The following is a 23,568-nucleotide window of genomic DNA, read 5'->3' as shown; positions in this document are numbered from 1 at the left end:
GGACTTGTGAGACAAATATGCGGCTATATAAACAGAGCGAGGTGGTAATCGGGATAAGAAACGAAAAATTTAGATTTAGTTGTGATAATTGAGGGAAAATGTCTTTTGGTAGATAACATCTTCGTGCAGAAAAAGTTTGTCCTTTTGGTTGTGGGCGTTGATGCTGATTGTCGCCAGACGCTTTTTGCATTAACCAGTCTCTTTAAGTACAACTAGTCCTCAATATGCAAGTAAGTGACTATTTGACTCTACGTACAAGGTTAATGTCAGTATGACTGCAACGAAGTAATAAATGTTCGCAAAACACTGGACTTACCCTACGGCTTAGCCATGGTGTCCAGAATCTGTTCTAAAGATAGATATGCGCTAGTTGGAATAACAGCTTAGTCTCAATCTCCCCACAATTATAATCATCTCGCAAAAAGTTGCTCCAACGAAAGATTGGATATAGCCGGCATATTACCGAGCTTATCCTGTCTGTGGCTGCTTACCTGATGTTGGTAATCGGGGGGATGCATCATTCCATGGCGGAGATACTCATATTATTTCCCTCATGCCACCGAGATATCCAAGAAGGATCAAGAGTGGGAAGTTTTTGCGAGTAACATTGTGTCATATCTCTGCGCCATCGAAATGCCATCCCTGGGATGCGGAACCTGTCGAGGTTCGCCCTATCTGGTCCGCTGTACTTAACGCTACTAACAGACGTGATAGCGCGTAAAGTGCGTTGCGACCAAACTTATCCGAAATGCAATCGATGCATCAAAGCAGGGCGCCACTGCAAGGGCTACGGCATGCAGCTGTCTTGGCCGCGTCGGAATGATACCCGGCGGGCTATAGTTGGCCCCAGACCGCGCATCAAGTGTAAACAGTCTGACCATCGATTGGTGAACACTACCTTCACAGATATTAGGCTGCACGGTGTAGTATCTATGTCGGAAAAAACCTATGGAGTACACATGCTGGGGCTGCCTGAAGTATCCTTTGGGTCTTCCGATGCTAGTTCTCTTGAGGCATCAGGGCCACTCTCATTGATCAAAGGTCCGGCAGTGGGACCCATAGCTAGACTCATACCAGCCGATCAGAGATACTTTCAGTATTGTAAGTTTTACCGTCCACTGCATACTAGCATGCACCTTGCGAATAGCTTCCACTTACTTCAGCCAGTCATACAGACAGCTTCACACTCCATCACGTCTTTTGGACATGATGCTCCAAGGGTTCGGGAACTGTTGATCCAGATAGCCCTCTCGGACTTTTCACCTTCATCTACAGCAGTCCTCAAATCAGCTCTAGCACTCGCTTCCTTCCATCGCGCCAACTCACCTCAGACAACCGCCCAGTATAAAGTAGCCGCTCTACGGAAACTATCAGAGTCAACACAAGGCCGCATCAGTGTTATCGATTCAGCCTGCCACATAGCAGCTGGCATGATACTAAGCACGCTAGAGGTACGGGCCGTACCCTTGAAGAAGTGTCGCACTAACTCCGGCATTAGATACAGCAAAACTCGATGAAGTCGAGCCATTGGCTATGGTACGCTTGTGGCGCTGCCAAGATCGTCAAGACAGCTGGGCTGGATGTGGATAACCTCGACCACGATACAGCTGCTCTTGTAGGCTGGGTGCACTATTATAATACTTTATCTCGGTTCAGCTTGCGCCACTGGCAGCCACATGTCACGTTTGATCCCGATGACGCTGCTGATTCGTTTCACCCAGTTGTATGCGGCAACGGACAGGTATTTACTGTCTACTACTCAGCAGAGCTAGCTAACATAATATTTCTTGAAGCCCGAAAGCCTTACAGGAGCGCCGCATGAGATATTGTATCTCCTTTCTGAAGCTTTCAACGCCGCGACAGTGCCCTCCGACCCGCGCTACGAAACGAAGGCTCATAGAAGCCATCTTGAAACACTAGATTGGAAACTCCGCAATCTTGAAAAGAAAGCGCCGGACAACAACGCTTCTGCTGATACAGCGCATCCAGCATTCGATCTAGTGGTTGAGCTGTACCGCCTATCTACCTTGATCTATCTCAGACGAGCATCTGCAGGGATTCTTCCACTAGATCAAAAGTTCACAACGTGGGTCGGACAAGCATTTGAGTTGCTTGAACGACTGCCTGCCTGCCAATGGCCATTTCCTTTACTCATCTTTGGCTGCGAGGCAGAAAGCGACAAGCAAAGAATGATCATTCTGGATGTTATGGACAGGACGAGTGAGAATATGCAGTACAGAAATATCGCAACTGTTAAGAAAGTCATCGAAACAGTTTGGGTGCAAAAGGACTTGTATACTGAGGAGATGAATTATGTTAGGAAGTTGGGTGTTATTCTGAGCTCGACTCACAAGTCGGTACCAGCGTTTATATAGTGGAAGGAAACGACAGACAGGACAGTACCAGATGTCTAGTTACATATATAAACTTGTGAATACCCTTTCGTCATCTTAATTATACATTTAATTGTTGTATAAAAGTAACGACCATCAGGGTTTATCTGCCGTCTCAAAAACACCCAGCTGTATTGATCCTCGTGAACCTGATGCGATGATAGAATTAGGAATCTCCTCAAAGAGCCACATAGTCAGAGCAATCCTCAAAATATTTAAAATGAGTTTTTGGCTGCCTTTTCCGCTGAATATACCTGCGAAGCGCACGATAATGCGACGTCGACGAATGTGGCTTATGGTAGGTCTTTGGTGCAGGGCAACTTTTTGCGAGGACCCCACTATTAACCTCCACTAGCTCGCTGACCAAGAGCCGTATCGCGGGCAGGGTCAATCCGAATTACAAAGCACTAAGACTTTCATGATCGAAACTGTGTCTTGCGAATGATATATATAAGGGCTTAAATCGCATCATAAATTTTCAATTCTCTATCAGACAAAATATATATCATCAAAGAATACTTCCTTTAAGCAGCTGAAACGCAAAACCATCACCACAATGCCATCTTATCTTATCACCGGAACATCCCGAGGCCTCGGTGTAAGTCCCCCCGACTCGTTTTTGCGACAACGATACTAATATCACATAGTTCGAGTTCGTTCGTCAATTGTCGGCCGACTCGAGCAACACTGTCATTGGGTTCGCTCGCAACAAAAAGGCTACTGAAGAGAAGATTCAGCGCGAACTGTCAGGACGATCCAACATTCATACCATCCAAGGCGAGATCCAAAACCTTGAGTCGGTAAAGGTATGTAACCAGTTTGCCTCTTCACAAATTTCACGCTGACCACAGGAGTAGAACTTGGTCAAAGAGGTGGCCAAGATCACAGGCGGTAGCCTCGACTATATTATCGCCAATGCCGCTCTTCAATCCGAATGGTCTGCCCATAACCCCATCGGCGTTCTGTAAGTTCATTCTAACCCTTGTTTCGCCCAGTCGCTTACAGCTCAGTGGCGAGGAACCCGAGAGACTTGAAGAAGATATGCTCGAGTCCTTCAAGATCAATACTCTTGGAAACATCCACCTATTCAACCTAGCCCTGCCGCTTATCCGTAAAGGCCAAGCCAAGAAGATTATCGCCATCTCGTCAGGCATGGCTGACCCGGACTTCATTACCGATTTCTCAATCGCTGATGGGGCCCCTTACACCATCAGTAAGGGAGCACTCAACATTGCCGTTGCCAAGTTCGATGCCCAGTATAGGAAGGAGGGTATCCTCTTCATGGCCATCTCTCCGGGCCTGGTTGCTACCCAGGACACGTCCAACTGTATGTATATGACCCCCCAGCTCCGTTGCATCATATGCTGAGAAGAAAAAGACACCGAAGAGCAGATTCAGGGAGTTCGTGATATGGTGGCGGCTTTCAAAGGATACGCCCCTCACTGGGAGGGTGCCATTTCTCCCGAAGAGTCTGCCACTGCAGTTCTTTCTGTCATAAACAAGGCCAGCATTGAGGCTGGTAATGGAGGTTCCTTCGTTTCGCACTATGGAAATAAACAGTGGCTCTAAAATCAAAATATGCCATCGTCTTGGATATCAGAAGTCTGGACGGAGGCTGCCATAATGACCCGAATTTCAATGAGCATGCTAGTATGTAAATTGTTCTCTGTAATGCAGTCGTCTGATACGGTCATCACTTTAATGCTGTCACTGCACTCAAAACAATTTCGACACGACTTATTACAAATGGGACTTGCAACCTGCAACTGAACTAGTTAGCGTCTGCCCAATTGACATGCAGTGGCCAACTGATCGACGAGAATCCACGACACAGGTCTGCCGAAAGTTGATTCGCCGTTTAATGACCCCATCTTGTACAAATCTTTATTCTCGACAAGGAATTCCAGGATCTCTCGCAGTATGTCCCCATTACCACGCTTAGAATGAACTCCGTATCTTGGTATTTGACTCTCCCATAAGATATGCTTTTCAGGTGACCAATTCATATTAGCCTTGGAAATTTCTGAACTGGGGTCCGAGCGCTGTGTGACATCTCCAGCCAGAATATGCGGTGACCAGTGCTCAAATCCTCTGCCCAGAAATAAGCGTAATATGCAAAGATCAGCGTGTTCAATGGAATATAGTAGAAACTTCATCCCTCTAGGCCACGCTAGAAGGCCGAGATCTACCTTGCCATGAAAGAGCATTTCTCGGACAACAGACCAACGCATGTTGAGCACTGCCACTTCCCAAGCATGTGAGATTGGATGAACCAATGAGGGATACACCGGTGAGGCCATGTAGCAATGAAGCAGAATGCATTTCACTAAAGAAAGGCGTTGTTCAAACTGAACACCAGTATCTCTTAGGGTTACTTGAATGGTATTTTGGTTCTTGCAAGCTAGGATCATAGAGCCAATAGCTGTGCGGTTATACTTGTCCACCAGATCCATTCTTGGTCCGGCTTGAAGCAATGCTTTGGTAGTGGGAATGATTTGGTCATTGGATGTGAACCTCATGAGACACATCTGAGATATAAGAGCGTGTAGAGGAGTGGCACCCTTGTTGTCTTGATCATCAACCTTTGCCCCTGACTGAATAAGTATCGCGACTAGCTTATCCTTGAAGAGACGCGCAGCAGAATGTAATATTGTCGCGCCAAGTTTGTCACGAGCTGATAAGCTCATTCGGCGTATGAGGGAAGCAAATCCTGGTGAGCAGACCGTACTGACATCCCACAGTGCGAGAGCATGAACGGGCGTGGAACCGTCGCTATCCATTGTCGTTGTTGAGGCACCACGTGACAGCAATAGCTTAGCGACTGCAATCGCAGATGCTAACTCATGTTGCGGAGTCTGCAAGAACAGACTATGAATGGGTGATCGTTGTTGATTATCAGCTGCATTGATAGAGGCACCGTGGTCCAGCAAGCATTGAATCATGGCCGTATCAGTATTTTGCACGGCGATGTGCATTGCTGTGGTGCCGTCAAGAAGTTTCCTATCGACATCTAATCCCATATTGATTAGTGTGACAGTGTCGTCAACGGATCTGTTGCGCACTGCGCAATGCAAATATGATTCACCGAAGCCGTCGACATCATCAAGTTTGAGACCCTGCTCGAAGACCTTTGATAGGGGAATCATGTGCGAGAAGCCTGAGTCAATCATGTGCCATATAATACTCCTGCCATCCTCATCAACCTGGTGTAGATGTTGACTGCTAGGGAGTAGTAGAGCAAAGAGGCTGTCGTTATGATGGCGAACCGCAGAAAGCAGAGCTTGAAAGCCCATGGCTGGTGAAATGGCTGAAAATAAGACTTCGCCAAAGTCAATATACTTGATCGCGCGGTTTGGCGTAATATTCCCTTTGCAAGCCATTTCAAGTAGTGATTGTAATAGGGCTTTCTGTTGCTCTTCCCCTAGAAAAGAAGGTATAGATGAACGGCTAATGTCATTGATAGAGCGGTGTAAGTCTTTGGCAATCTCCAGTCCGTCCTGGATGAGGATGGCTCTCATTCCAGCAGCAGAGTATCGCGCAAATGACGACTTTTGGTATTCCGGATTGGAAGTCAGAAGGTTCCAAATGGCTCCCGTCAAAGTCGAAACCATCTCTGACCCCCTTATCTGGTGATTGCCATTCCCTATGACCCATAGTTCATAGAAAGACCTCTCACACAGTTGTGAGAAAAGACATGTTTCACCCGTCAATACCCCGTTAAGGAGCTCATTATACCAGTCTGGGTTATTCATACATGACTGCCATAGAAGCAAGAAGATATCTGCTCTATGATAAGATATGGCCTTCCGTAGTGAACTTTGAGAACTAACATCTGGAGATGTCTCACTCTCTGGGCTGCGAGAAAGGGGGTTCGCCCCAACCCCTAGTAGTGCTTTCACAGCTGCTAGTGAACCGGCGTCAACAGCAAAGGCCAGAGGAGTACCCCTTAGGGAGAATGGTAGCTGTTGATCGAGAGTCTGGGTTTCGGAGCAGTAGGATTCAAGTAATAGACTTCGAGAGTCAAGATGTGTCGGTAGCAAGATTTCCATTGCGCGTTGTAATGTCTCTTCATCTTGATCGAACATGAAGAGATAGTGAAGAGGAGTAGGGCCAGTATGTTTGCGTGGCAGAAGTTTCTCCTTACGTGGGGCCAAGGATATGAGCGCTTCCAGGTCACCAAGTTGACAAGCTAAAATGAGACAGTTGTTGATGTCATGATCTTGAAGAAAAAGAGACTGATTGCAATAAGCGCTGACAGTACTCTGCAACCAAGAAATGCGACTTGTCTGTGGCGAATGACCTTTGAGTTTGTTGAGGCCATATGGGGACAGGAAGTGACACGACGAGCCAGTATGAAGTGTTGGAGAAGCCCAGACGCCCAGTTTCGTGAAGATGGAGCAAAGAGGGTTGTAGCCTTGCACAGTCGTCCGTAGCTTGTCGGTATTATGGTATCGGTCTTGCAGAACCATGCGATGAATCTCGAACGGAAGACAGGTTGATGAGCTGCTCATTCTCATGTATTGCATAGCGATGGACATGTCACGATCGATTCCGAATCCGTTGAAGAAGGCTAGAGCAACTTGGAACGCAGCTCTAGTCGAAACGTCGCATTCCGTGAGAGCAGTTCGTTTGGCGTCTAGTACCATTTGTTCCTTCAGACGAAAAGGTATACGACTGGCCACCTTTGGGAGGAAGTTCTAGATTCGTCAGAATGTTCCGTACGGCAGGGCGTGAAGCTACCATGCAGTATATACCTCGTAAGACCAACCCCCTTCTGGTAGGTTGGGCATCGCTTGGAGCGAATCCTCGATGTTTCCCATCTCGTTCCATCTACCATCTATTAGTAACCGACCTCAGTAAAGGTAGGAGTCGAGCAATCCTTACGATAGGTGAAGTCCCCCGCCAAATATGAATGGAAGTTTTGAGAGATCGTGTTGTCTCTTTGAAGAGTCTGCCTCTAGAGTCTGCCTCAGTATACCTTTAATTATTGTCTTTTGCAAAGGACGGAACTCATGACGCGAGGGAATATCGTCCATCGACCTTTCTGCTGCTTCAGAGAGCGAAGAGCACAAGCTGAAGGAACGGTCCCACTCATGAGATGACTTCGTTTCTGCTTCAGTTACCTGGGGCCAAGCGTTCAGAGAGGTTATCGATGGTAGATGGTAGTATCTAGCACCGTCCCAGACAACCTCCAAGCATAAAAGGCCAAGGGCCCAGACGTCGCATCGCAGAAATTCTACGCTTTTGAGACTCGAACCATGACGGAGTTCGGGAGCCAGATACCTGGAAATAATGCGTTTGAGATCATCAAGGGCGCCAAGCTCTCGGTCCATAGCTACTTACCAAAGAGTGCCTCGATAAATCTGAACTGCACCATCTCCTTGCTCGTCCCTAAAAAGGCATGCGTGTCCAAAGTCTGACTGTCATCTAGATCAGCGCTCCCATAAACCCGAGGCCTGGCAATTGTATCGCATTATATAGGGCAAAAAGGAAAGGGTTAACTACCAACTTCACTGTCACATCGGTCTCATAAGTCCCTGAACCTTCTATCGTGTGGCTGGGAAAGACGAGTACGTTCTCAAGTTTTAAGTCACCATGAGCAACACCAGCCCAATGCATCCTGTTCAAACCACAAGCGACTTGACTACACAGGGACAGTTTGGAGCTCATGGGAACTCTCACGCTTTGGAGATAATCGCGCAGCGTGCCACAAGCAGCGTAGTCAGTTACGATGAATGGTATGGTGTCTCCTTGCCGTAACCCCCAGCCATAGCCCAGAAGTGTCAGTATGTTCTCGTGCTGAGCAAGAGGCGGATGGCACATGACCTCTATATCTTTCAAAACGCATTCCACTCGGTCCTGGTGAGCCTGATGGTTGTTGGCATCTTGGGCTAATTTGATTTGTTTGACGGCAACTGCCTTGTTGGTCGCAACATCGGTGTATCGAAAGACTGTGTACGATGCACCCTCGCCGGCTCTTTGGGGATTTCGGAGTGATGATGCCGCAGTGAGTCGAATGTTAAGAGGCTGAATGGCGCGGAGAAGGTCTTGTAGAGATCGGACCTTTGCCCCGCCCGGTCTGGAAAACCCAACAGAACAGGATACCAGTGTCCGAGGTGGTGGACGGGAGGACCAGACTGAGAAGGACTGTACGTGTATGAGCAAGTGTACCTGGTGCTATGCGCTGTCTCACAGAGACAAACAGGCAGCCATACCGAATCACTCATTGAAGAGGAAAACAGGGTTGTCTGGTATAGCTGATGGCGGTTGGCTGTAAACTGGAAACGCACTTTACGTCGAAGCAGGAAGTTGGAACCGCCAACAGAGCGACAGCACTATTGAGGAAATTGTTTTCGATCTGTTTAATCTGATTTTGCTGGAAAGTCTTGTCTACCTTCTGCGTGTGAATGCATGGTCGCGGGGCAGGACAATCATATCAGCAGTCTTCGCCCATCTTCCAGGAAGGGCGGCTATGGACAAAATCCTATAGGTTCCAAGCCCCTCATTTTACATCAAAGGTCTTGGCTTGTCCAATCGCAAACCCAAGATTCAGCCGAGCTGTAAGAAGATTAAGGGAAGCCACCAACGCGCTGACCACCAAGTGAGCAGCTGCAGCCAATCAATCTTAGCAGAGAGAGGGTTACACAGCATTCCCACGACTGTGGTCGACAAGTGGTCCCCTTCTATTTGCTGGCGTGTACGAAGTCGGTGTTTTCGTGTCTGCGGCCTAAGCGCCAGTATCATCTTACAGTACAGGGGGGAGGGGGATTGAAAATGCCTGTTGATTCGACACTGGAGGGGCAGAACCAGCCTGGGGTCCATTTCTAACCAATTGTTATTGACTTGCGATACTCAGGACAGTGCAGATGAGTGGGCAAAAGGCAACCAGCCCGGCGAACCAGATTGCTCCCTCACCCATGTCGTGCGGCTCTGCTCCTGGTGCTTCCCCTCAAAATTTCTCGACTACCCTGAGGCCTTTTAGATTTGAGGTATAGATCCTTAAGAGGCTTTTATGGTTAACTTTAAATGGCGGACGCTATTGGAATCGCCGGTTTGGCGATCGCCGTTTTTGACCAGCTTCTAAAGCTTGGGGAAAGAACTGCGCAGACTATCCAGGACATCCGCACATTCGCTGAGGTATTGGCCACGGCGAACTTTTGTTGAGAGGAGTCAAGCAGACTGACATTAGACTTTGAAGGACTTGAGGCACGTTTCAGAGACGATCAGACGAGAACATGGAATTACTAAGGCTTTGAAGTATTTGTTATTTGAGAAGTCTCCAGTAAGTCCACTCTTATCACTAACCACAAGAGCTTAAGTTAACCTGCTGTAGAAATACGGAGGACAAATGCTGTTTGAACAGTATGGAGAAGAGGTCCAAAGGACCATATTAAGCGTGGTAGAAGAACTCCTTGACACCCTGGAAAGCGCTGCAAAACTACTCGATCGCCATTGTGGCTCTGATCAATCATGGTTCTCAAGAGAAAACCGATTCAGGACTTCCCGCTCAAACAGCCCTTCCCCTTCCACATCGACTGTGGATATATCATCCCAGCCCGGGACACAAATAGCTGAGAGGAGTTCTAGCACTGTGTCCTTGGGCAGGAAGTTGATATGGTCTTTGTATGACAAAAGAAGCGCTAAAGACATCATAGACCGTTATGCAGATCGGAATAATAACTTGTACCGGATAGTGCAGCTTAACAGCTTTGCATCTGGAATCGGAGTTAACTTGCAACACCTAGAGAACATGCAGCATAATCAAGCTGCAAAACAGCTAGGATTTGACGAAACAGCCGGCCTACAGCTATTAGCTCAAGCGGCTACTGTCGGCATGGCAGACGACTTCGAGATTAGCGACGATTTTACTTTCGGGTGCAAAGATGTAACACGGATAGAAGACAGATTTGTCACCTTCAACAAAAGTCGCACATCGTACCTGCAGGATACTTGTGAGTACAAGGTGAACAGCAGTGAAATAGATCATCAAACAAGATCACGGTTGAATGGGCTGGTTGCACTCTTACAACAACCCAAAGGCCAAGTCTTTCGAATTCCGAAATGCATCGGATGGAGATTTCTGCCATCAACCCGAGAAATAGCCTTCATCTTTGAATCACCAGGTGCTCCGAGAACCCAGCCTCAGAGCTTACTGCACCTCTTTGATGATCCCGGTATCAAGCCGTCACTACAAGACAAGTTTAACCTGGTACACAATCTTGCTACGAGCATATCGCAACTTCAGATGGTCCAATGGGTTCATGAAAGTTTTAGGAGCGAGAATATCCTTTTTTTTCTTCCCCCTCCACTACAAGATGACCCAAGAAATGGCAGAAGCAACGTCGCAATTTCGCTAGACAGTCCGTGGATTCTGGGATTCGATTTCAGTCGGCCAGAGAGCTTCTTCTCACATGGCTTTCCTGACACGAATCCTGACAGGGACATCTATCGGCATCCAGAAAGGCAAGGTCGGCCAACAATGACGTTCAGCAAGTGGCATGATATATACTCTTTGGGCGTTGTTCTACTGGAAATAGGTTCGTAACATCCAACTATAACATTAACTCGTTGATGTCGTCAAACTGACAGGGTGATTCAGGTCTTTGGGAGCCAGCCATTCAACAGCAGCATCCCCGTGATCTTTTCAGCGTGATGAGGAACCCCGAGAACATCAGAGAGAGACTCACGAAGGTAGCTCGGAGACGACTACCAGCAAAAGTCGGCGGTAAATATACCGAGTTGGTTGTGGCTTGCTTGACGGGTGACTTTGGGGTTGAGGATGACACTAAGGAGGATATACACCTTCAACAAGCATTTAGAGCTCAGGTTATCTCCGTTTTAGCCCAGATAGTGAAGAGTATCTAGCCTTTGATCTTACAGTACTACTCTACAGACTTTGATGTAAATAGAGAAAAATATAAATATACTGTTTCTCAAGAGGATTGAGGAGTAGCAACTACAAGAGCCATTTGGGTGTCCTAACCCTACGGAATTGTTATTTTGAAGAAATGGATTTTAGCAGTGCGCTATCATTTTTGTTGTAAACAAAGCCAGTATTGCGGCTGGTTAATAGAGGTTCCTTTATGTTCCACTATGGAAACAAGCAATGGCTTTAAGCCGGAAGCATTTTACCATGAGGGATGAAAAAGGCCGCAGGGGATTATTTTAGCACTCTGCACTTTCGAAGGGATGTGCCTGTGTTAGGTAGTAGCGCCAACAGGGGATTGTATTTCGTCGCAACTCGCAACCTAATCCCAAAGAGTTACCTAAGCTGCCTAGGGTAATGCTGGAGATAACTACGAGAAAACTCTAATCGTACTTTTGCCTTTGCAACCTCGGTGACCATACATATCCATGACAGATTAGAACTGATTCAAAACACCTCACGACTCAACAGCTTCGAGTCAGTGCCAAGATGGTCTAGAATTTGTTCTGTGGAATTAGCAGAAGCAAAGCGGGACTTCAAGCACTGGGGCGAAGTGATCAACGATGATAAAAGCTAGGGTAACCTCTTATGACAACGAAGTGGGGTGAGACACCTTGCGAGTTGTCGGAACTGCCTCTCAACCAAAACACAATCTTTGTAAACCCTGTTCAGACGAGCAATTGGCAAGCATGGCTATTGCCATCGGGCCGACAAAAGAGCGATGTCTCAAAGCTTATCTTCACCCTTGGCCTGATGGCAAAGAGACGATCGTTGATCGCTGGCAGAAGAGCGGCTAGTACAGGAAAGGAAAGGTTTTCCGTATTTCAAGGGCAGCTGATGCCCTCCAGAGCGGATCCTTGGCCACGCCTCGGACCGCGATTGCAGATGTTTGGCTGCATACGTAGTCCAGGATGCCATGCCTAACTATAGACCGTTAAGACTTGAGTCATAGAAGTCGAATAACTACGGTGGGTATTCGGCAGATGTGTTGAGATCTCCAAGGATGATATATGACAGGTGGTCACACGAATCGAGATTGCCATCGGGCCGTAGTGGTACCTTATCTGATGCAGGTGGCCAACAAAGGTATTGCAATGTGAATTCAACTTATATTATCTATTAAGGAACGTGACTCTCGCATGCGAGCTCATATTCACCACCCATGGACTCCTCATGCCATTCCGTGGCAGCTAAAAGGAGAATCGTCAGTGGGGAATAGTGCAGGGTTTGCTGCCATGCCAAAGTTTAATCTCCTGCATGACAGGCACAGTCTGATTCAGCTACTCGCGCTAGGGAGACCAGCTCCCTGGAACCCTAGACCATCTTACACATATAAAAGAACGGCACTTGCAGATCCTAGGTTAGTGGAGGTGGCATGCACTAAGTCGGTGGCGCGATGGTAATAAGCATCAGATCATATTAGTTCACTTAATGCTACGTGATGAAACATAAAGCCGAAACGTGCGGACTTGAAAAGCATTAAAACATCATATCCACGCAGTTCAGACCAGGACTCTTGACGCGGCCAGTATCTCCCACGGACCAACTAGTCCTCCGATATGCCGAGCGAAACCGAGAATACGAAAGGTTTGCATTCTGTGCATTCCCAGATTTTCGTACTTTTCGTGTCGATACTAAAGCTTGTTATAGAAAGTACAGAAAATTTGGGCATCGAGGCTAATAATGCGGCCAAGACATATATAAGTTTTCTGCAGGATGAGGTTCAGAGACTGAAAGATGAAGAAGATCGTGATAGATGGATTATGGAGCTGATGGAGCGAAATGAGTTTCTGGAGAAGGAAATACACCGATTGAAGGAGCAGCTTGAGAAGTTGAGCAACGAAAAAGAAGAGGAGACCGACAAATAAGTGAGTGCATTAGACGGAACTACGTGCCGGTTTTGCTTGTCACTTTTGTAATGACGACAGCCTTACAATTGCTACATCCCTGCGGGCTCAGGGGCTATTCTGCTAGCTATGACGAATTGCCATTTCGCGTTGATCTCGACTATCTGATCCCGGACTATGTACCTGTGAGTGCTCTACTACAATGAAAAAAGATTGAAAGTAAATGTTTTTGCATGAAATGAAGAAGTCTCCATGTCCTTATAAGGCGCTTATTAGTAAGAAGTCTGCTTACATCGCATAATTGTTAAAGTACTGCAACTACCAAGAGAGCAAGTTCTCCGAGTCAAGAAGACGGCCGATTTGAGTAGATCCTACAGCCCATTCTTCAATCAGAGGACAAGTGACAACGCAGTTATCAGTGGACATGGAGCCGCATAAAAATAGTGTTTGTATCATACCTTTCGGCACGTAGTCTCTGACGTCAAGGTACCCAGGATCACTTTCAGTTCATTGGCGGCAGCATTGATACAGTAAACAGCAATATCATTCAAGCTATATAAGGTCTATAGATAACTGTAGTCGCCGTTATCGCGGCTATGTCCACTATACAACGAGTGTTTCGAAGAAGAAATTTTATCCAATCGCCCAAAGGAGCCACCAAGTGATAGCTCCCTCCCCACTAGCTCAACTTGTAGTGGCGACAGCGCGTATACAGTGACAAAATGAAGACATTAAATAATTAAGGAGTGTCGTGTCGCGTCATGATCCATCATAGCCTTGCCGGAGGCGATGCCCATCACTGAGATAAGTGACGAGTCAGAGGTAAGAACGTAAACCTCTCAGGCTGTCCATAAAGAGATGCATATCTCTTAAGCCTTGTAGTCCTTGCCGGGCTTGTGGTGAGTAGGATAAGGCTGCTTGGTGACCGTCTTGGTAACAGTCTCGGTCTTGTACTTGGTGATGGCAGGCTTCCACTTGTACTTGGTGACGGTGTCGGTCTCGGTTTCCGTCTTTGTCTTGATGATAGGAGGCTTCCACTTTGTGATAGTGTCGGTCTGTGTCTTGGTGACATACTTGGTAACGGGGGGCTTCCACTTGGTGACGGTGTCGGTCTCGGTCTTGGTCACGTACTTTGTCACGGGAGGCTTCCACTTTGTGACATACTCGGTCTTGGTGATGGGAGGCTTCCACTTGTACTTTGTGACGGTCTCAGTCTCGTACTTGGTGACGGGGTACTTCTTGGTGACGGTCTCGGTCTTGGTGATCGGGGGCTTGTAGATGGGCTTGGTGACGGTGTGGGTGACTGTTGCGGTCACGGTCTTGGTCTTGGGGGGAGGTGGGTAGTGGTCGTTGTTGGGGTTGGGGCTGGCGAAGACCAGAGGGATTGAGATGAGAGGAGCGATGAAGGTTGAGAACTTCATGTTGGCGGTTGCAGCGAAGGTATGATGAAGATGTGGTGATGTTCTTGAAAGAGTGGTCAGGAGAGTTGAGCCAGTGGTTGAGCCTGAGTGAGTCTTGGAATGAGGAGATCACAAGGACTCTTTATACAAGCCATCTACATACAGCTCGTCCACTTCTGCCGTCCAACCTCCTGGATGAGTTACTCAATTCCTACATATTGCGAGATGCACATGCTCAATCGTACCATCAACCAAGTTGGCCTCACCTTCTCACCAACACTCAACCTCAATCCCGCCCGGCCGAATGTTGAAAGCTACTCTTGTTGAGTTGTTCAATATTCTCACGTCCACCTGCCAATCACAACAATCATGTTCAGCCATAAGCTCGTATCTGCCGGTCAGCTCGTGTTTATGCAGCCACGGACAAGTATTAATGCAGGTCGACAGCCTTTATTGACGCGGGACGGAAATATGGTTAAGCTCATCCGTTGTGGCGACTTTGTTATAAGTCAGCTTACCGGTTGACCGCTGGGCTTGGTGGGTTACTTCGCATATCAGGCTATCTTATCAGAGCGTCTCATTCGACGGGTACAGAAACAAGCTCTGTACCATCTTAACAGTTTGAACGGTCGCGGGCTTGAACTTACGTGAACTGCATACCAGATTGCGTGATCGGTAATCTTATCTACACGGGACGCTTTGACATCGTATTTGTGATGGTGAAACTTTAGTCTAAAGGCCGATATACTTAGTTACCGCCGTTTTGACCGTCTTGCGGGGGATTTACAGGTACCGGGCCTTAACGCGGAGGTGGTGGCTACACGACGTTACACTCTGGGAGCCAAGAATAACAACAGCCATTTACCGGGCCAGCTGAATTCACGACCCGTGATCCACACACTCTCCAATTCCATCACTTGGCACGTTATTTTCCGAGACACATCTGTAGGGTTTTCCGCTTTGAGAATACTCCCAAAATCTTGTTTTGATAGCGTTACCTCGAAGGATTCAAGCTCACCTCCATCCCAGCCTTACGTGAGTGTCAGAAACAAAGCAAAGGACCTTCACAGTCCAGACCTTGTAACACGTTGACCGGTCCTGTTGGGCTTACTCTGCATCTGCAAGCTTCAGGTCAGGCCCCGCGTTCCAAGAAAACTCCCGCCAATAGACTGTGACTGCTGACAACCTGTTATATGGGGATAGAGGGGAGTTGTCAGATTGCGCAATCGCAGGGGTGCAGTGATTGGCCCGTGAGGACAAGGTACCTGAGCCTACTGATGACCGATCAGGGCGATCAAGAAAACTCGATGACGCTAAAACGTAGTGACAACAACGTCTTGTTGGTAGTGGTTGCGGCTATGCAGTGTACTATGCCAGAGATGAATCATAGAAGCTGCCGGATATAACCCCCCGCTTCGAGGCAACAACGCTTGAAAAGGGAAATGTCGTGAGAAATGGCACTGACGTTCTGTCGTGATGTTACTATCTGCGTGAGACATTGCTGGGCTTACTTTGGGCAGCCTTGCTGGCAATAATGGCGTCGGCTGCGTCAATAGCCTTGACGTTGTGTGATAAATGTGATTGAAATACCAATTGGCTCGCAGTGGAATCCAATTGAAGCATTCATTGGCATGGCCAAGTTTGTGATCAACAGAGGCGTTTTTCGGCTGCATAAAATTGAAATGAACCGATGTGTTCACCCAGTGGCTGCCTTGGCAACCTGCAGCCTTCTTTCAAACCTGGACATTTATTTTCAGCTGTTGATAAGAACTTTTCAAAATGGCGTTTCCTCAGTCTTGCGAGATAACGCTAATTCTTGCATCAATTGAACTTGCACGCAATGATTCGACGATGGGAGTGCCAACTAGCATGTTCGCTGTTCACACACAGCGATATCAATGCATAATATTGAATGTGTATCGATAAGATCATATGACGGCAATCTGTGACTAAGAGATTGGTGGTCTTGATCCAAGCGACGTAGCATTGCTTTTTCCCTATAGGGCTTTGTGCTTCACAGTGGCATGCTTCCTGCAGTGAGATGTATTACATTGGGCGTTGTGTTTGCTGTTGCACTTAGCATTGCAGGATGGTGTTATAACAAGCTCTAAGATGGTTCGGGAGTGGCGGGACTAGCAGAAACGTGCACTGGGAAGAACGGTCATTTTGTAAGCGTCATTGGTGAGATTGTCAGTCTGCGGTTCCCCTCACCGACCTGGACGTGATAGAGGTCACCAACATTGCGAATGATCTTTGCGAGAGCTTTTCAACTCCGTTACTCTAGACATACATGTTGTATCGAATTCTTAAGACTCAGCTTTGTAGTTGGAATGGTCTTCATCTGATGGTAGGTGACTGCTTCAACGGCAGAGAGCTGTACTGATCCTTGCAGCGTGGCGCATCAGATCACAACTCAGGTCATCCCAGCCATTGACGGTGACCAATCAAAGCTGCATTGACCTTCCGAAGTCCCCGTAGGCTACCAGTGCTCCTCAAGTCTTGTTGTCTCCCGAAGCTTGTCTTCTCTTCTAGCCATCGAGTCTGCCACAAGAGGAAACGTGAAGAGGCCCTTCAATGGTCGTGGCGTGTAACTTGATTCTACAGGCATGCAACTTTCAACACTAGTAAATAGCTACCCCAAAAGGTCGAGTCACATGATTGGTATGCATTCTGTCAGTAGTGTACTGTTAAAGTCCGCCGATGGTGCAATGTTTATTGCAAGGTATGTGAATGTTTATCACAAAGGAAAGGTAAATGCTCTATTAAGCGATAATTCTCTGCAATGGTCTATGATACTCTACTCTTAATAACAGCGCTTCTGCTACCCACAATAAACGCGATTGGATGAATAACTCCAATTCCTTCGAGATCCGTGATATATGCTTCTCCGTCCAATTACTTCGACCCCTCAAAACCCGTTCGTGATCCAGAGACAATAGACAGTTCCGTATACGAGCTCTCAGCATCTAGAAGTTGTTAGTTTAAGAAGTCACTTTGTCCTTTGACATTTCTTACCAAGTTTAGGAGTCTGATCAGCAAACCACGGGAAGAAGTATCCAGGGTGTAGAATGGTCTGCGCCAAAGTTACAGTGAGAATCATGCTTCATCCAAGTTATTAGCAGTCCATTCGACCATGGTCTAGAGTTCTAGACAATACTCACACCGACTCAAAAATGATGAAAGGGATTTGCTCTCTCATCAATTTGTTACCCCAACCACCTCGCATCTCCGCAATGCGATACACGCAGCGGATATAAATCGCCATAAACGCAGTCGCAAGTCCCCCCAGGAACAATCGAAATCGACGAGTCCGCCAAGCCTGGAGGGAATTGCCCTCAAGAGGATTCGTTGTGAGAGCTCGCATTCTTCTGACGCAGAACAGAGTTGCCAGTATCGCAAAGATCGATAGTGTCACCACTTGAAACGCAATGCCCGCCATCATGATATTGTTGCCCATTTCAATCCTATCGTGGTCCGTTCTGAAATCAGAAGTCGCAGTGATACCGCCGCCAACAGCTTGCAACACCAACGATACCACATCTGCAGTGATGAAGATGATAGTATACCACTTTGGCTGCAGCACAGACCACCTGGCTCCAAACAGCGCAACGATATGCTTTAGCATGAGATATACAGCCGCGCTGTTGAATGCAGGACCAATGATAAGACAGCAGATCTGCGCTTGGAAGGGAATCGCGTCGAAAGGGTTAAAGTACATCCCCACGCGTCCGACGTAGCCCAGGACTTGGGCTAGGCAGCCCAGACTGAGAACAATGGCATAAGCGCGGATGCGGAAGCGAATGCCGAGGACGATATTAACAACGAATGCGATGCCGAAAATCGCGGCTAGGAAGATGTTGCCGCCGAGATTAGGACGATATCCATAAGTTGTGAGTTCGATAGGGCACTCTTTGGAGACGTGAGTGCAAATGAGTGGGTCTGACATCGTGAGCAGTGAAGTTATTGACGAGAGATGAAAGATTGAGGCAGCGCAAAATGTTGTGTTAAATTGGAATTGAGCATTTCGTTGATCGGAATACCAACGCTTGTTTATATATCATCTCTTGTCCCTTTTCTACCGCGCCCTTTGCGAAAATTCATCACATCTCGGTGTTTGACAGGAATTATCTAAGTATAGGCATCATCTCTGATTGGTCAAAAGACCGAGCGTCGAAGAAAACAGCGATTGAAGTACGAGCTGAGGATCTAAAACGGGTCACCTAAATTAAGCATACGATAAAAGATTACGTTCCCCCTCTATCTCTGATACTCTTCATCATCAATCTCATTGGCCAATGGCTCAGGCACCGAATCCTTCACTCGGTCTTTGTCTGAGCCTCCTTCAGCATCGTAAGACGGACTAATTTTAATTGGACACTGATCATTATCGCCCCAGTTATCGCTCGGTCTTTGACTTTGCGCTAGCATCGTTTTGGAGATAATGACTCCCTGTCAACCTCGTGGGAACTGGGGCTGATTTGCTGATCGGGTTTTATAACGCCTTCGGTCTTTACATTTTCTTGTCTTCTCGGTCTTCAGCGTGCCCATGATGGTAGAGGCGACTAAACCGAAGAGAACGAGGACCAACGTTAAGCAGTCCAAGTTTGGCTGTTTCACCTGCAAGTATGACACGTGTTTTCTTGTTGCTAATGTACTGCTGACTCGTTCAGGGCTCGGCGAATCAAGTGCGATGAGGGCAAGCCGGCTTGTCAACGTTGCTTGATCTCGAAGCGAGAATGCCAAGGGTATCCCCGAGGTGCATATTCAGACTCGGATAGCACTGCATCGACAGCTCTATCGCTTGTATCCGCCTCTTCTTCGCCCTCAGACACCTCCTCGCCACAATCACCCTCAGAAACAATCATCTCGACGATGAGATCGCTCGCTTTTAACCCATACTCCCTATCGAGTCCCTTTGTCGACCTCGGCTGTACTGTCCTGGTCCAAAGTCCCCGTCGTGCAAGAAACAACGTCGAGCATACATTCTGGTCCCGGACCGTCCCCCAACTAGCCCAATCCATCCCATCCGTGCGTGCCGCCATCGAAGCGTTCGGCACATCCTACAGCGAATACGTCCTCAGAGACACTTCTACACGACCAGGCTTCGAAACAACAAAGCGATACTCAATGGCCTTGAGATTGGTGCAGCAGGACCTTGCCACCATGCCGAATGGTCCTATTCCATGTGTCGTTGCCTGCATTTTCCTTGGCTTTGTCGAAGCTTTGCAGCAGAGGCTTAACAAAGCCCTTGTGCATCTCCAGGGTACTTTCTCTCTCATGATGTCACTGACCGATAAGCAACTCCTTGCAGAGGTTGATACCGATAGTCTTGTGCTGCTCCTGAAAAAGCTTGACTTGCATGTCGCTACATACGCTGTGTCCCATCCTCCAAACCTTCCCACGAAACCCTTCGTCATGGGCGATGTACTGCAGTCCTATCCGCCAGATGGGTCACTTTTCAAGATTCTCCATTCAAGTTATCATTTCACCGCCAAAGCCTTTCGGTACAAGTACACCAGTCGCCGAATGATCCCACCCGAGCTTCTCATAGAACAGGGCCGACAGCTCTCCAACTTGAAGCAGTGGCTCTCAAGAAACGAGATCCTACCTAATACAGACACCGAGTCCCACGAATCGCTGATCGTTCTCCGCTCCCAATGCCTCGCAGCGCTGATCAACACCGCCGCTATACTCGAACCACGCGAGACTGCCTACGACTGCTATGGCCCAGAGTTTGAGGAAATCATCACGTCTATAGGGACCCTGTTAATGAGCAAATGCCTCCAAGGCGCACCAAGACGCGAGACTCAAGACTGGCTGCCATCTTTCGTGCCGGAAATGGGCATAATTCACCCGCTGTATTTCACCGCAAAGAAATACAGAAGTCCATTCTGGCGTCGAAAGGCTTTGAGCCTCATACTGAAGAGTGGAAAAGAAGGTCCATGGTGTGCTGAGACGGAAGGCTCCCTGGTGGCGGCAATAATCAACGCTGAAGAAGGGACTTTTGACAAGGAGTCGCTTCGTTTGGCACATACACTGGATCAGAGTCCTGCTTGTATACCAGAAGAGAGGAGATTCAGCCACGTCTGGGCAAGTGATCCTGAGAGCGAAAATGGTGAGTGCACGCATAATACGCGGAAGAGATATACGAAGACAATGATGTACAGGTGTCGTGACGTGGAAGCGTACATGCGAGATAGAAAAGGACAGATCCCGAGGGGCATTCCCTGGGTGGATCCTGAGCTGTGTGAGATTGATACTGAGTGGTGGATTGGACGGGAGGAGTCTTTGGAGATAATCTTTTCAGTTGGAGAAGGGCTTATAAGATGATTTCAGCGATGCCCGTGGGAATGTCAGCGATCTTAGTAGAAGAATAACGGTTGAGTATTGGAATTTATTGTGGAGATCCATCGCATGGTCAACAATGGCGGAGCATTAGATGGCTGTATAGCGAAGATGATATTTGCCTATGCAAGCCCAATGCGGACCAAGAAATCCCACCTTTCCGATCATCGATTGACAGTCAAAGCTTATGACATCTAACGAGACATACCAAGCCAACACACTGAGGAAACCCAATTGACTGCAGCTTCTACTCCTTCAGACAAGTCTCCTCCTTCTCATTCAAAGTACTGACAACCGCAGCCTCACAAGCCACAAAGCCAGCAGCCTCAAGGAATGTCGCGATGCCAGCCGTCAGAACATCAATGGCGACAGCAGCCGTACCGCAGGCAAAGACCTCAGCGACAGCAGTAGCGACGGCGCTAGCACGACAGCGGTTACAGGCCTCGCTGCAGTTTCCCTCGTCGAGAAGAAGTCGTCCACGGCCTTGTCCGCCCTCAATGGCTTTGACAGAGTCTTCGCGGGCTTGTTGGAGGGCGGCCTCGTTGGCGGCGTTTTGGCGCTTAGTAGGGAGGGTGCCGGCCCAGGCGGAGGTCGTGAGAATGGTGGTGAGGATGATTGAGGCCTTCATGATGAATGTGAATGCTGCTGGGAGGTTAGTCCTGTGGTATAAGTGTTCTGATGTGAAGACATACTTGTATTGAAAACGTTCAAGACCAGCTTGTTGTGAAGAGAATGAAATATGAATTGGAAGCAAGGAAAGATTGTTGATGTTCCGGTTGAGAATGATGTTGACATTAGTGACAGCAATAGCAAGGCTCTTTATACAGAAACCAGTTGCCAGTGCCATCCACAGACAGTCATTGGACAAGCGTGTCAAGAACTCTATGTCTGATGCATGAATATCGAGAAAGATGACTATTCCCAAATCATCCAGGAGTCAGACTGGCGAGTCATGAGACATCTGAACATGGCGCTTTCTGATTAGATCTGGACTATTCTGAGGCTCGGATCCTGCTTCACCCGTACCAACGCTCCCAAAAGAGTGTGTTTTCAGATTAAAGTTTTACTACGAAATCTGACTATCAAGATTCTCTAACACATCTGAGTATATCGCGCGAATGCAGTAATGGAATCGTGTATGAACTTTTGACAGCGGGTTTATTAGCCTAATTCAGCTAACGCAGGTTAAGCTTAGAATTATGCATCGATGTGAAACGAACGGCACTGCGGTCTCATATGAACCTTAAATATCAGATTAGGAAATCTGGTTTAGTCACAAGACTGCTATTCCCTCATATTTGCCAAGACTGGTTTCGGGGATCTTGGCAATCTACCCCTTACGGTTCGCGATGCGTCAAAGGACATCTTTCAAGTCCCTTTGTCAACAGCATTTATCTTCTGGCATCTGAGTATCCAGTAGTGAACGTAATTATCAATTTAGGATTATTAGACTGTTATGCTCGTAACGAAGCAAGGAACTGGGGGAAGCAATGAGGTCTATGAGTCCCAAGTCATTAGAACAAAACGATATAATTAAACCTTTGGTAGACTAAACATACCCTTGAATATTCCTGAACAAACTCACATCAATCTCCCTCTATTCAATCAATGAGCCCCGGATCCAGCATCTTGGCTTCAACTGTCGGTTGGTCAGCCTTTGACAGTAAATAGAGTTTTTCTGAGGCAAACGTGACACGGTCTCGGATTTTATACCTTCCGAACCTATAGCATAAAAGCTGTTTCAGAACAACTTAGTCTCATTATCGTCTCCGAATTGGATTCTTTTTTTGGAATGTCACGATATCACAAGACAACTTTTGCTTGGAATCACGCCATGATAGGTTTGAGATAGCTTAACTGAAAACCGCGACGACATGGAATAACAGAGAAAATAAACTTTGAATGACTCGCCTGACTGGTTTCAGACATGCAAAGAGTCTCTCGTTGAGGCACAACCCTATTGACTATAATCTAAGAGTACTAGTAATGGATATAGTTGGTCAAATTCGTGACTTGAGCTGACTATAAGACCTCCTTGATTCCTCTACTTTAATATCTGAATTTCATCATCAAGCATCTCTCCATCTACATCTTTATAGGATCAATTTCATCTTCTCCAGGTCTTAATAACCACAAATCAAGGTACCTAATGCACCAAGTTCACCTAGTCAATTCTAATGTGGTCAAAGTCTATTTCACAAAAGTCGAGCAGGTCTCAACAAAAATCATTAAATATGAAGTTCTTCACCATCGCCCTTCTCTCTTCCATTAGGCAAGTCGCCCTCGTCGCTCTCCGTTCCCCAGTACTGACATAAGCTAAATGCAGCACTGTCATGGCTATTGACTGTTTCTGCGTTACCACCGATGATGATGTTGCGGCTGGTCGGCAGCCCCAGCGCAAGTTCAATCTCAGTGGTCGTTGCGAGGAACTTGGAGGAAAGCCTGATCTCGAGTCGCGCACTTGCGAGCTACTCCCGGATGCTGCAGCGTTTACTGAGGCGGATTGTAGCATTGACTCTGGTGATAGAGTCCTTGTTCCCAACTGCTTTGCTTCTGTTCTCTAAATATTGGGCGAACGTTGAAAATAAAGGATATAAGGAAATTCTCAGAACTACGGTAGAAATATATAAATAGACAACCTCTTTATATGTTGTACC

General features: G+C 47.3%; 9 protein-coding genes across 9 annotated transcripts; 5 read left to right on the top strand and 4 right to left on the bottom strand.

Moving 5' to 3' along the window:
* Positions 1-932: 932 nt before the first annotated feature.
* FPRO_15673 (uncharacterized protein) lies at positions 933-2,375 on the top strand (the record flags this gene model as incomplete). The annotated part of the gene is made up of 4 exons (XM_031219982.1): positions 933-1,101; positions 1,168-1,451; positions 1,499-1,741; positions 1,794-2,375. 4 exons carry the CDS (start codon positions 933-935, stop codon positions 2,373-2,375), a joined length of 1,278 nt encoding a protein of 425 aa, XP_031085686.1.
* Positions 2,376-2,949: 574 nt separating this feature from the next.
* Positions 2,950-3,962, top strand: FPRO_15674 (uncharacterized protein; the record flags this gene model as incomplete). Its single annotated transcript, XM_031219980.1, has 5 exons — positions 2,950-2,991; positions 3,041-3,199; positions 3,251-3,357; positions 3,404-3,720; positions 3,772-3,962. The coding sequence occupies 5 exons, from the start codon at positions 2,950-2,952 to the stop codon at positions 3,960-3,962; spliced, it is 816 nt and encodes a 271-aa protein (XP_031085685.1).
* A 206-nt stretch (positions 3,963-4,168) lies between these two features.
* Positions 4,169-8,620, bottom strand: FPRO_15675 (uncharacterized protein; the record flags this gene model as incomplete). Its single annotated transcript, XM_031219979.1, has 6 exons — positions 4,169-7,090; positions 7,148-7,223; positions 7,278-7,676; positions 7,737-7,813; positions 7,899-8,540; positions 8,597-8,620. The coding sequence occupies 6 exons, from the start codon at positions 8,618-8,620 to the stop codon at positions 4,169-4,171; spliced, it is 4,140 nt and encodes a 1,379-aa protein (XP_031085684.1).
* A 799-nt stretch (positions 8,621-9,419) lies between these two features.
* FPRO_15676 (uncharacterized protein) lies at positions 9,420-11,258 on the top strand (the record flags this gene model as incomplete). The annotated part of the gene is made up of 4 exons (XM_031219978.1): positions 9,420-9,530; positions 9,592-9,675; positions 9,727-10,930; positions 10,993-11,258. 4 exons carry the CDS (start codon positions 9,420-9,422, stop codon positions 11,256-11,258), a joined length of 1,665 nt encoding a protein of 554 aa, XP_031085683.1.
* A 2,777-nt stretch (positions 11,259-14,035) lies between these two features.
* Positions 14,036-14,587, bottom strand: FPRO_15677 (uncharacterized protein; the record flags this gene model as incomplete). Its single annotated transcript, XM_031219977.1, has 1 exon — positions 14,036-14,587. One exon carries the CDS (start codon positions 14,585-14,587, stop codon positions 14,036-14,038), a length of 552 nt encoding a protein of 183 aa, XP_031085682.1.
* Positions 14,588-17,461: 2,874 nt separating this feature from the next.
* Positions 17,462-18,512, bottom strand: FPRO_15678 (uncharacterized protein; the record flags this gene model as incomplete). The annotated part of the gene is made up of 3 exons (XM_031219976.1): positions 17,462-17,532; positions 17,582-17,667; positions 17,728-18,512. The coding sequence occupies 3 exons, from the start codon at positions 18,510-18,512 to the stop codon at positions 17,462-17,464; spliced, it is 942 nt and encodes a 313-aa protein (XP_031085681.1).
* Positions 18,513-19,115: 603 nt separating this feature from the next.
* FPRO_15679 (uncharacterized protein) lies at positions 19,116-20,896 on the top strand (the record flags this gene model as incomplete). The annotated part of the gene is made up of 2 exons (XM_031219975.1): positions 19,116-19,189; positions 19,237-20,896. 2 exons carry the CDS (start codon positions 19,116-19,118, stop codon positions 20,894-20,896), a joined length of 1,734 nt encoding a protein of 577 aa, XP_031085680.1.
* A 262-nt stretch (positions 20,897-21,158) lies between these two features.
* FPRO_15680 (uncharacterized protein) lies at positions 21,159-21,539 on the bottom strand (the record flags this gene model as incomplete). Its single annotated transcript, XM_031219974.1, has 1 exon — positions 21,159-21,539. The coding sequence occupies one exon, from the start codon at positions 21,537-21,539 to the stop codon at positions 21,159-21,161; it is 381 nt and encodes a 126-aa protein (XP_031085679.1).
* A 1,606-nt stretch (positions 21,540-23,145) lies between these two features.
* FPRO_15681 (uncharacterized protein) lies at positions 23,146-23,475 on the top strand (the record flags this gene model as incomplete). Its single annotated transcript, XM_031219973.1, has 2 exons — positions 23,146-23,150; positions 23,238-23,475. The coding sequence occupies 2 exons, from the start codon at positions 23,146-23,148 to the stop codon at positions 23,473-23,475; spliced, it is 243 nt and encodes an 80-aa protein (XP_031085678.1).
* Positions 23,476-23,568: the final 93 nt, after the last annotated feature.

This window comes from Fusarium proliferatum (assembly GCF_900067095.1).
Source record: "Fusarium proliferatum ET1 genome assembly, contig: FPRO_scaffold009, whole genome shotgun sequence".
Lineage (NCBI taxonomy): Eukaryota > Fungi > Ascomycota > Sordariomycetes > Hypocreales > Nectriaceae > Fusarium > Fusarium proliferatum.
Note: the sequence above shows the minus strand (reverse complement) of the source record. Positions and strands in the feature narration are given on the sequence as shown.